The sequence below is a fragment of the Trichogramma pretiosum genome, unplaced genomic scaffold (assembly GCF_000599845.2).
Source record: "Trichogramma pretiosum strain Unisexual culture from Peru unplaced genomic scaffold, Tpre_2.0 scaffold26, whole genome shotgun sequence".
Classification (NCBI taxonomy): domain Eukaryota; kingdom Metazoa; phylum Arthropoda; class Insecta; order Hymenoptera; family Trichogrammatidae; genus Trichogramma; species Trichogramma pretiosum.
In genome coordinates, this window is record NW_019641640.1 from 1,035,938 (window position 1) to 1,048,979 (window position 13,042).

The 13,042-nt window shown below is 34.8% G+C and overlaps 1 protein-coding gene across 1 annotated transcript; it reads right to left on the reverse strand.

Annotated features, from left to right (window-relative positions):
* Window positions 1-3,539: 3,539 nt before the first annotated feature.
* Window positions 3,540-5,269, reverse strand: LOC106652402 (odorant receptor 22c-like). The gene is given in 6 exon segments (XM_014371328.2): window positions 3,540-3,590; window positions 3,661-3,816; window positions 3,881-3,991; window positions 4,079-4,178; window positions 4,256-4,526; window positions 4,612-5,269. Coding segments are annotated over 6 exon segments (1,209 nt in total). The 5' UTR covers window positions 5,132-5,269.
* Between the last annotated feature and the right edge of the window lie 7,773 nt (window positions 5,270-13,042).

A 13,042-nucleotide genomic window follows, 5' to 3' on the forward strand; every position in this document is an offset into this window, starting at 1 on the left:
GTTATCTAATTTTGATAAATTGATACTTTATTTATCTCGTTGAAGAATTTTTTTATCAGTATCCAGCGCGTTTCAATATTTAATCCTTACACACAAGAGTGTAAATCGTATACAAGATTCATTTCATTAGGAAGTTAATCTTTCGATCAATTGAGCAATTAATATTAAAATAAATTGATCGTTAAATTTTATTGAGTATATCTTCATATCTTTCATATCGACATTAAGTAACGGTATCACATAAAATTGACACCTAAAAAATTCTGTAAATGTAAATACAGTACAAGAATGTAAACATTTCATTTTTACCAGCGACGTCTATCAACACAACGTTTTCTAAGCTTGAAACTTCAACCACAAAAAGTGTTTCACGCACGACGCTGACAAAAGTCGTAATTATTTAATGCCGACCATTACCAATTGCACCGAGTTTGTCAAACTTACGAAATCTTTAACCACATCGGCAAGGATTATGATATATTTTACTAAGTCACGATGATTCACGCGAGTTGCAGTTTTGACGACATCTAAAAACTAATGACAACCATTTAACACTTGTCTCTCGTTGCGTGACTTCGTAGATTCATTAAAAGTCGAGTTCCACAATGTTCTTTTAGCCAATGAAGCATTGAAATTAACCTTAGAGAAACATTGAAATCTATTATGTTTTTCAGTCACAATCTAGTTTTTGTCAGATGCTGAAAGTATAAAAATTACTTCAAAAAGTTTTAGTACGAATGAAAGTTACGCAACAATTTAAAGAGTAAGCTTGTGTTATTGCGAAAGAAATGTGCATGAAAGCACTATTTGATTAGAACTAAATTAAAAGATTAATTGGAAAATTGACCAAAAGATTATCTTGATCCAGTTTTAGATTATAATTGTATGTACTTGTAATTAGTGTTTGATCTAGAAAATGTACACCACAATTAACTTCGCAATCAATTCTACAATTACTTGGATCCCTTTCTTTTGCATTTGTAAAGTACTTTATTTTGTATTAATCTGCAAAATGAAGTAAACTTGAGAAATATTGATCACTCATGTTTATATTGATCACTTATAAATTAATGTATTTTGAAGTTAATTTATTATCGTTTACGCAATTGTTCAGTCGTGACTAAATGGATTGTTACGTACTAAAGCTGCATATTGTTCAAGTTCGAAATCGGTTTTATGAAACTTTAATGCAATATTGAAACGAATAAACATATTAATTACTTTATACCGTATAAGCAAACAAAAATGTTGTTAAGATTTTTTGAAAGAGTTCATTTTTTGAGATAAATGCGATAAAAAATTTATTCAAGATATTTTGGGTTTTTACAATCATTCAGATCTAATTATAAGTCAACAATCAAAATGTATTTATATTATCATTTTAAAATTATTGTTATAGGAAATGTTCGTTTATTACTTATAAATTTAATTTTAAACGGCAATATAAACTTTATATTAGTTTATAAGCGTATAACAAGAATACATAAGAAAAAATACTGTGGTTTGCAATGTAACTAATGTGAAAATTTAATCGCTTGAATATGAATGCCTGACCAACTTCTAGTCACGTCACTCGACAATAAAATCAAGCTCAAATGCGTTCAAAAATAATAGAAATAATAAAAATAAAAATGTTAGGCAGCTGTCAGTAAAATTCTTTAAGTTCTGCGCATTAAATTACGAAAATGATTTAAATATACTCAATATTTATCATTACAGCGTTAATTTATAACAAAATGTTGGTTAAACCAAAATTAATTTTTTCAACTTTTGCACGCAAATTAAAAATTCGATGGAAAAAACGTTTCCCATTGCTAACGAAATTAAGAAACATATTTATCGAGCAATGGTATACTCACTGGAACTTACCATCTGCCCAATAAGCGCTTTTGTGGTAAGCGCTCTCGAGCAGCGCCACCACGTCATAATTCTGACACGTAACTTTAGAGTCGTTAGAATTTGATTTTCTAGATCACGTAACAAATATTCACGCCAATAAAAATTATGCATAAGTGTAAATTAATGAAAGATGCTTGCTAATTTTTCAACGTGATTATAGTATTTTTTTGCAACTCTTGATGTGTTTAAATTGAGTAATTATTTAAATGTACGAATTTATTCGTTCGCTTGTTGATGGAAATGCGTATTGGTGGGCTTAGCCTCTTTAACTGTGTCCATTAGCCCAAGCAGTCGGTTTCGAATTCGCTCAAGCGCGAGTCGGTAACATGGCTCGTCCTGGTTTATAGATCTACGAGGCTTACGCGGGGATATCGACGATGACTTATTCCAACTGCTTGCCCGTTGGCTAAAATCCGTCATAACAGAAGGTGCGAATGGAACTGTATGAGCCTAGCCACAAGCTTGGTCTTCCTTCAAGCTTTCCGAAGCAAGTCTGGATTTAAATAACAACAAAAATGAATTAAGCGATTACCACTGAAAAGCCCCTTGGGGCGTTCGGATCTGTAACTTCGTATGAAGGCCGCGAAAATCATTCCAGTATACGATACCTTGAAAGTTTCTAAATGGTTATTCAAAAGTTTTTGTTTTTAAATTCTTTTTAAATTCCCTTTTTTAATTTAATAAAATTAATTTTCCAAAAAATAAAGTTAATTTAGTTAATTTAAAGTTAAGTTAAGACACGCGTAAAAACACGTAAAAAAGCTTGTTTTTCCGTATGAAAAATAGAAAGAAAGTTTAAATACCAGTATACCACGTGTTACCGTGCAATATGACCATGTATAATCACATATATCGTTATATACCGTATATCCACGAATATCTGAGAGGGACCTACATATTATAGTACTAGTAAAACCGCGTATACCATATACTTACATATGCGCTGAATAACCAAGGAAAAATTTCGAGGGTACGTATATATAATTCAGGTTCCTCCCAAGTATACGCAGATGTTCGTTATTCAACGCATACGTGAAATTGCGGTATACTCGGTTTTATCGATGATACTTGGATATAATAAATAGTCTGGCCTCTTTGATGCAGTGATTGTTGATGTGAAACATCTATATTCGCGTTTGGCATCAGTATTTTAACGATTTTTTAACATTTAAGTTTTTTGTTTTCATTGATGAACTCTATGCGTTCCTTATGAATCAAGTGCATGAGATACCGAAGCTGAACTGAAAATGAAAATTTTCAAAAACATTTTCAGAGATTACTGTCGCATTTTGACTAAAAATAGATTCGTGGTTTTTCAAAAAATGAAAAAATGAAAGTACCCATCAGGTGTTGTAGAAAAATGTTCGGTAATAATTTGAATTATCGTGTATGTTACTTTATCATCTCGAATCTACAAGGAAAAAACGCAGGTACACTATTTTTATGTTATGCCTTACGTTTCGAGATATTTTTTCAAACATGGATAAAATATGTCATTATGTCGAAATGCTGTGATATTATATGAATTAAATGAGCTTCCTGAAAAGTTAATGAGACTGATGGTAATAATATACAAAACGTTTATAGAGCTCGTATGGCAATGCATTACTTCTTAAGTTACTACACTATTATGTTTGATTTTATATAAAGTTACGCAAAAACGATAAATATGCCATTGCTGATTTCATTATCTGCAATAAATTATTTTTCAATTGTTTTCAATTTGATATGATTTTTTAATTCGAATTTAAACACACTCACACTTGTAAACATCACTAAAGAAAAGTGACCGAAATTTCCTGCCATGAGAGAAAGAGCTTTTTGAGATCGTCTAATGCAAAAAATTATTTTTTTCTGATCTTCAACGGGCAATTTGTACCACTCGCATTGATAAAACGCATTCGAAACATTAATACTCTGTAGAAAAGTGATTGAAATAATTTTTAACCAAATTTAAATGGGTAATGTTAAATTAAAAAACCTCATGAATGAGATATTCTCCGGCCCAGCAATGTGTGTAAAGCCGAAAAATGTTCAAAAAACCGTAGACAAAAAAAGTAACTAAATTTGTCTTTTGTCCCGTTGATATACTCTATAACGTTGATGTAATTAATGTAGTATTAAAATATTGCAATATATTCATTTCTCTTAATTAGTATTTGTCATTATAATACCGCACCATGAGCAGTTGATAAACTAGAGTGCATATGCTAATAGCTGCTCCTAAAAAATGTCCCAAGAGGCATACTCTATATATTTTCCGTAGCATCAATCCCGTGCTAATGTAAAAAGAGAATTGCATTGAAAAACCTATAGTAATTATCGAAAATTTTCGCTTGTTCGAAATTGTACCCACGATATCAATTCCTGATGTCTCTTGATGGCACGGATCAATTTACTTGTGCCATTAATAAAATCGATCTTGCTGATTCTTTCTGATAAGACGCCGAGCTGACCGCACAGATGCACAACGAGCGTAAGGGTCAGGCAATCCATTGCCGTTTGTGTAAAGCCAATCGTGTACAATAGTGGTATTTGCGACACGTAAGTCAATATGAAAATATTCAGATCCGCTATTTTATACCAGAAGTAAATGCGATATGGCAAATCGTAGGTAAAAGCTTTTCCTCCTTTTTGAGCGTGTTTAAGTATACCTGCAAGTTCATGCGGGGGTTTCAACGCGCACCTATTTGTTTTATATTTAAAATTTACGTTTATTATTTTTTTTTTACGTACTCAGTTGTCTTATTAAAGGTTTCGTGAAGTACAACATTGCAGTGAGACCCAGTGAAATCACGACGATTCGAATGAAACGTTTCGACTGGATATTGTAAGACAAGAAGATTCTCTTTTCCTCGTTACTCTCGTAATTATCCTCGGAAAAATCTTGGCCAAATTCCTCGAGTATTTTCCCGTACTCTTTGTTGTATCGTCTCATCGTGTACAGACGTAAGAACACCTGGACCATCGTAACGTTTTCCATCAGCGCGCCGATTATTCTCATAAGGCTAAAACTTCTTATCGATACGAGTAGCACCACGTGGTAAAGAAATAAATGATAATAAAAGAAGCAGAAAAACGTAACGAAGATGTAGTCGTTGGGTTTACTCGGCCATAAGCCCAGGGGCAGCATGAGATACTTGTTCCAGGACATTAACTTTTTAGCTTCGCTAAATGCATTTTTATATCGTATCGATGGCCCGCGCTCCTTGGTCGCAGCAGTAGTTGTCATTGTGTACTTTATATAGCTGCCGTAAACTTTTCTCTAAAATACACGATTCCTGTATACGCGCACTGATCTTGGCTTTTTTTTATCTCGGCGAAACTGCAGAGCAATTCTTACTTGTATAAAATAAATGTGAATCGGTACTTTTTTTCCATCTATCGACAGAGAAACATAAGCACGTCAATTTAGTATTCATGCAACTACTAATTTTCCTCGCGGATGCAATTATCTATCTATAACTGCGGCGCAAAGAATAATCTAGAGCTCCTCGATGCTCCAAATGAAATATTTACTTTGAAAATAAAACTTCTTCAAGTTGCACGAATTCCTTATTTGTTGTTGTTTTCCGAGCTCAACTTTAAGTTGTTCGATAAAAGCGTAACATTAGTTTCGAATTCGTTCAGTGTAAAAATAAGTTTTGGAATACATTTTTCCGAGATGTAATTGTATTGAATCGAGATGGATTCATTATTAATTAGTCTTCTGTTTCTGTTTTGAACTTCAATCATTGTTGATACTGAGATCGTAATGTAATTCGAGACACATTTTTATCTTGCAATCACAACAAGTGCTCGTTACAAAATCGTTCTCCGCATGACAGTGGTCACATTATTGTTTGCCTAGGTGATGATTTCATAATCAATTCTCTGTGCATTGCACTGATTGTGTCACAAGTTGCAGGTGGGATTTTTTTTCATCTAACTAAAAAGCAAGAAAATATCTTTGCATGGAATAGTGCTCAACAAAAAGTGTTTAGTTGATGGATGAATTTTTAAGCGACATGTCGTTTCCAAGTCGAAACTTTTGTTATTTCAAAGAATCAACGCGTACATTATTCTTCTCGACAGCAAGCAGTTGATGGAATCAATGTTTTATTCGTGTTAATAATACCATTTTTTTATAATACATACAACAAAAGCCTGAGGTAGTGTAAATAAACAATCAATTAGATTAACTGTGTGGAAAAAGGTTTTTTATCATCTTACGTTAGATCATGTTCATAAGCCACAATGTATATAGTATAATACAAAAAAAATACAATATACCTTGCACACAAAAGTACACAAAAAACAATTATCAAAAGCTTATATTCAATAGTAATCTTAAAAAGCAAATTAATTTGCTGTTGTTAACTATACAGTTTTGAAAAACTCTTAAATTTAATGAAGATTTATTTACTTTAAAGTCTGTTATTAATATTAAAATAACCGTTACCGTATGTTATTAAAAATACTTTTAGATGAAATTGTTGTTAAAAACGAATGTATCAGTATTGATATACTTTTTTACATAAATTGCGCGAAAAGTTTATGAAAAAGCTAACATACGCATTATTTCGAAAAAAATGAACTAAAAAGACAAACTCTTTACTTCAATTTAAACAATTTAATAGAAAACTAATGTTTCAATACTGATTTGGTTTTTGCGTTTGATTGTACAAAAAATGAACGGAAATTTAATCGTTATTAAAGTCAACCCCCACCGCTAGATGGCGAGGACCTGTATCTATGCATCTGCAAGTGGAGAAGTAAAAATAATTGTATAAGAGCACGATATTGGAAAACTCTCCGATACTAAATTCGCGAGCAAAACGGGCCATGCAATTGCCATAATGACAATAAAAATTAATAAAATCACGACTTTTCAACGATTTTGGAAAGGATTCGAAGTAATCTTCGTCGCGATCACAGACGATCTCTCGCGCTTTGAGTGTCTCGTAATTTGGTGGAATCGATCGTGCGTCACCAATTCCTGCTTCAAAAAGGGGAGAACGATAACTTTTAAGAAGCGATTCACAAAATCAATCAATCGAGTGTTAGAATTATTGTTAAACATTTACTTCCTCAAAAACAGCATTGAAGTAACTTTGACTCCCTTAATCGTATACAGTCATCTCGTCATAATTTTATCTAAATTCAAAGAAAAAAATTTAATTTTTGTTTATTCAAATAGTGGATTATCCGCCTACTTATCTCTACAGAACCGAAGTTTTATTATATTAATATTAGTACTTTACGATACTAGTGCCATAAGTAACACTTTTTGGCACGGTGCAATTTAGGGCCCGAGCGCAGCGAGGGTCCTAATAGCTGGGCCGAAAAGTGTCCCCTATGTCACGAGTATCGTACAACATTTTATAGCACTGTGCTAAGTTCACATTTATGCCCCCTTTTCCGATGCATAAGTCGCACTTTCTGATAACGCGAAGTGAGGTTAGCGCACGAGCGTATGCGAGTGCGATGCGAACGCCGCGGTGCCAGAATGTTCGACTTATGCCACCGAAAAGCGTGCCATAAATGTGAACTTATGCCACGCATGATTATTTTTACATAGAAGAGTGGTAGAGACCCCGTCCATCGCCTCTACCCATGAGGTCCTCCACTTACAGTGACCCCTCCGAACATATTTATTAAAAAAAAGACAAATTAACCAATTACAGAATAATAATAAATCAAATAATTACAAAATAATAATTAATAAATAAAAAAATTAAATTAAAAAGTAATAAAGTAATAAAAATAAAAAATAAAAAATAATAAATAAAAAATAAAAAAAATAGTTGCTGTTAATGGCGCACACGCCGAGGATCATACTGCAAAAGAAGAAAGAGAAGGTAATAAGGTCATGAATAAACGAGAAAAATACTTGTGACTTACCCTGTCCTCGTCGCCTGGTAACCAGCGCGCGACTCTAGGATAATCTTCCTCGTCCGTGCGACCAGCGTAATAACGCAACCTCTTCCTCAATCTGAGGTATTGGAGGTACACCGGGTCGTCCTCATCCGTCAGATCCTCCGCCATCTCGTCGTATAAGATTACGTATAGCCTGGTACTCATGTGGTTACGGACCAGCATATGTATGCGGTCCATAACCATCCGCGCGTCCGCCTCGGGACCGTAGTCAAAACGGCTAAACTACGCCGTGCCAAAAAGTGTTACTTATGCCACTAGTATCGTAAAGTACTATAAAGATCCATCACATTCATTTCATTCATAAAATTTTTTGTTTCTTGAGTGCCAAGGATTTTTTTTTCAATTTACATCTTTGGTGTGCTGAATTCAATATTGCAGTGCTCAAGTAAAGATCATTGGCTATACTTATTGATGGCAGCTGTGTATCGACGAAGCTATATATTTTATCATTCCGAAGAAAAAAAAGTTTTACGTTTGTTTATAGCACATCAAGTTTTTTACATCTTCGATATTAAATTCTTCGATACGTGAGAAACGAGATACTGAAAATAGCTCTCTCAAGAATGGTATATTATATGGAAATGATAATTTTAAATTTTCAAAAGCACAGTGTCACTGAATGAAAGCAACATCGATGATAAGAAGAAATTTAGCCCTTTTTTAGTTGCAAAAGTCTATCGTGCACCGACAAATGAGTTTAAATAACAATGGGACAGATGAATCGACAATTTTACACCATTGACATTTTTATATCAGCGCTTAATTAATAGCTGCAGCATATGCGGGACATCGTGAGAAACTTTTAACATGCAGCACACAATGCCGTGCTCGAAATTATTCATGAAGTACAATATTACGGTGTTAATCTGTGCAAACTACTTCGAACGACGTCTTTTACTCCATTCATCATTAATAAGTCTGAGATTAATACACAGGCACATACATTTTCACGGGCTTGAAGACAACTATGTGTCGAGCGAGAAGAGAAAAAATGAACTTCTTCTTTGTTCTTTTTTTTTTTTTTATTACACTTTTCGCGCGCGAGAAGAATAAGAGTTGCAGCGCACTTTGATCGAGAATCTGAATTTTCTTCTTTTTTTTTGCACGGCATCCTTTTGTTCTATGGACGCTTCTCGTGCAGCATATATATATATAACGACCGAGCTGTGCTCTCTCGGAGTGCAGCCACCTCGTAAAATGGCCATTATTCTCACGCTCCTCGCCATCGCGTGGGTGTTGAAGCTCGCTTGATTCACGGACCCCTGCAACACCGATGCGGTGCATCGGATAACGGATGGCATCCACTTTTTGTATTTATAAAAAACAAAAAAAAAATATCCTGTAAAATATCCTTATAAATATTTCATGCTATTGAAGAGTGGATGCCGCTCGTAGAGCACGACACATCTGGTCGAGCTTTATACGGCTGTTGAGCAAGTCGACTGCATTGAAATCGGACGATTTATTTTTAAAGCAACATCTTCAAATAACAACGGTTACTCGCGATCTTTTTTTTACTTTACTCACTCGAATGCGTGATTAAAAATGAAGTTTATTCTTGGAACGAAAATTGCATTAAAGTTTTTTGTGCGTGGAATTATTCACTCGATTGTCCTCTACCTTTCACGAAAGAAAAAAGACGAAGTGAATGCGTGGCTTAGATCGTTGATAATTAGGGGGGTTGAATTCATTAAACTTTTTTGTCGTAAAAACAATAATTGAATTCGCGCTTCGAATTTCACGCAAGACTGCGCTCTGCGCTCTATCTCTCTCTCCCTCTCTCTCCCATTTCTCTTCTATCGTGCGCGCCGCAGCATCTATGTCTCCGCAAGCTCTGCGTTTCGTTCTCGCAAGCTCGGAGATCGGTCCGCGTGTGCATATATCAATAGACGATCCGTACACAGCAAAACCGAGATAGAGAGAGAGAGAAACAGCAAACACTCACGTATACATAGACGCACACACACATGGTCGCATTTGATAGACCTTGTTCTAGATCCTGCGACTGGTACAGGCCGAGCTTGCGACTCACGACGATATATACGCTACTTGCTGCACGAACACGATTTGCGTTTAGCTCCGATACTGCCTAGCACGTACATCTATAGTAATATAGGCCCGAGTCGACTCGGGCTCGGGGCGCGCATCAGCCGAGTGATAAGCCATTTCGATTATACGCGTACGCGCACATAGCTCTCTCTCTCTCTCTCTCTCTCTCTCTCTCGTATTGTCTTGTTTTTGTCCCGATGCAGCGTATGTATGCATTTGTAGCAGCAGTAGGCAGGCAGTCAACAGTGGTACGTACATGCAGCTCTCACTTGCACACACACACACACACACATACTAACAAACACAAACGTGTATTATAATGCCGCGTACAAGCCTGTTGTACAGTATGCGCCTTCTCGCTCTACATATTTATACGTACGTGTGCACTGTTTTGCATTCCTCCTTGCACAGGGCTAGAAACGCATCTCTCTCTCTTATTGCCTCCAAGAATATGAAATTTCTTCGATGATATATATCTGCTTCACGTACAGAGTCCGGAATAGTTTCTTGCGGCTTCCCCAACCGCGCGAGCGATGTGCTACAGCTGCGCGAGACGAGATCGTCATCGTCGTGTGTATAGCAGCTGGAAAACTCAGCGAAGAAGATGAGCAAATTATCATTCTCCAGGGGTGACGACGCGGCGACGACGAAGCCATCTTCCTTTCGCGTCGCTATCGCAGCTCGTGAACGCGCGTGACGAATGAACCGAGCTCTTGCCTTCATATGCTTGCTTCACATTCTTCATATGAACGAGAGAGAGCGAGAGAGTGAGTGAGTCTGAGGGCGAGAGAGGTAGTAGTAAACTTGTGTCTCTGCAAAGAGACATCACTTTGTATTACTTGGGCCAAGTATCCGAGATATGCGTGACACTTGTTAAAGTGCACACGCTTACGTACAACTACTCCGGGTACTTGTTCGTTTGTTCATTTGCCGGGGCTTGGAATGTCTGCTCGAGTGCGGGCTCGGTATAGGAACATCAATTGGTGTGTGCCCTTTGAAGGAGATCGATTTCTCTTCATTATGACTACATTATAAAAGTCAGACGATTTATACTGAGATGCTGCGTTAAGTATACATAGGTATTGCGTTTATATACTGTTAGTCCTCTAGCGTCGGCTTTCAGTACTAATACCACTACTGTATCTTCATCATCGATAGCTTATTTTTTTCGACTTCTAAAATTGTAAACTTTTTTGATCTACAGATTCTAATGTAAAGTATGTAGTGAATATTTTTATTATTGTAAACAAAGACTTATGCAATTTAGATTACTTGTATACGAATCAATGGCTCATGAATTAAATTCAAAAAGTAAGCCAATTGTTAATAGATATATTCTGTCACGAACAGCTCGTCGAGCAAAATATATTTAATACTTCAAAGTTCGAGTCTAATGAGTTATTGATTTTTTACTTATTCTCTGACTAAAATCTATATTTATACGTAATAAAATAAAAATAACTCAAAGTTTCTTTCTTTCTTGCAATACATCGTTCATTCGTCTCTATAAACAAAAAAAAGCCGATATCGTAAGAAGAAGAAATTCACGATTGTAATTGAACGGGGAATCATCGCTAGCCTAATGAGATTAAAACACTTAGAGGACTTCGAATGCTAATCTATACGCAGGCCTACAACTGAAATATGACAGCTCATTGCTTAGCATAGTATCATCTGTATATGTGTGTGTGAACAAGGGAGCTCAACGTCCGACGTCAACAACACCTGCTTGAAGAGAGGAAATAAAAGAAGAATCGGTATTTATGCACCCGCGCGTGGATCGATTTGCTTCGTTGACAGCTCCGAAAAACATCGCGTATTTTTCCGTGACAAGCGTAGCTGGAAAAAAGAAGATAGGCGAAATGTTCAGAACAATATGAAAAAAAAATACGAATTATAAATAAATTCATTACAGGTCGTATCGTTCTTAAATTTATTTATGCTTCTTAATGTAAAATAATTATTAATATATTCCAAATACTAACTAGTAATACAGTATAATATCTATGTAATAATATAAGTGTATATCTATATTTATGTATGTATTTTATGCTAAAATCGAAAGTGACTTCACATTCGTAACATTGGTCGCTTAAATCATATCGAACATTTATATCCATTAATATATACATATACAGTTAACATGAAACTTAGTGATCAAACAAACGTATTTCGTGTTTGCGATTGAATTAGATGCAATTACAGTTTCAACAAAACGTTATGCTAGGAAGATTGCTTATTCCGTCTTTAATTATAATCTTTTAATTAAAAATTCCAATTTGTCTTCTTTTACAGATTCATATTTTATTCGTTGACATATATTTTTTTAAAAGAATTATTGATTCGTATGATTGAGTTCATTGAACATTTTTCTATTAAACTGGGTCGATAATTTCACTAGACAAGGGCAAAATTGCGAAAAAAATGTCATTTTGACCCCGTTACAAGGTGTTCGAAAAAAAAAGAACGAAACATTAAGTACAGCTCTCGAAAAGCTGAGGTTCATAGAGTACTTGTTGTTTCAATGAAATATAAATTGAAAAAAACCATTGTTGAAATACATTCTCTTTTGTTGTCCATGCGTGCCCTTTCCATAACACTCGACGACTATTACGCGCACTATTGTTATAATATGTAATCATCCCACATGTACAAGTGTGAACAATGCGAATGGGCAGTTTTTCGAGGTAATGTTTAACGGCATACATGTAATTCATTGTTTACTTAAAAAGTATATCGAATGAAAACTTTTGTTATTTAACGTCGATGAAAATTTAGTTGGTACGCATTAATACAGCAGTTTGTTATTATTTCTCGTTACACCTAGATAAATATTTAATAAGTATTCAACGCAAGCCAACGTACCATAACTCAAATCAAAAGCAATAGTTTATTTTGTACCATGAAGCATTCGTAGTCTGAATGTAACTATCTATAATGTAAAACTGTACTCTCGATCGTCGAGATCATTTCGTTTAATCGTTCTCAAGAATAATGCGCGTATCTCTTTATTCGCGTTGCATAATTTTTATTACTGTTGATTTTTATAAATAGTAAAAATTTTAATTCTCTACTATATAAAAATTATTTTTATTTTAAATAAACGTCAGTCGTATGAAAATCTTCTATTTTTATACATAGCTATTAATATTTCGATCATCGTTTATTGTTACTC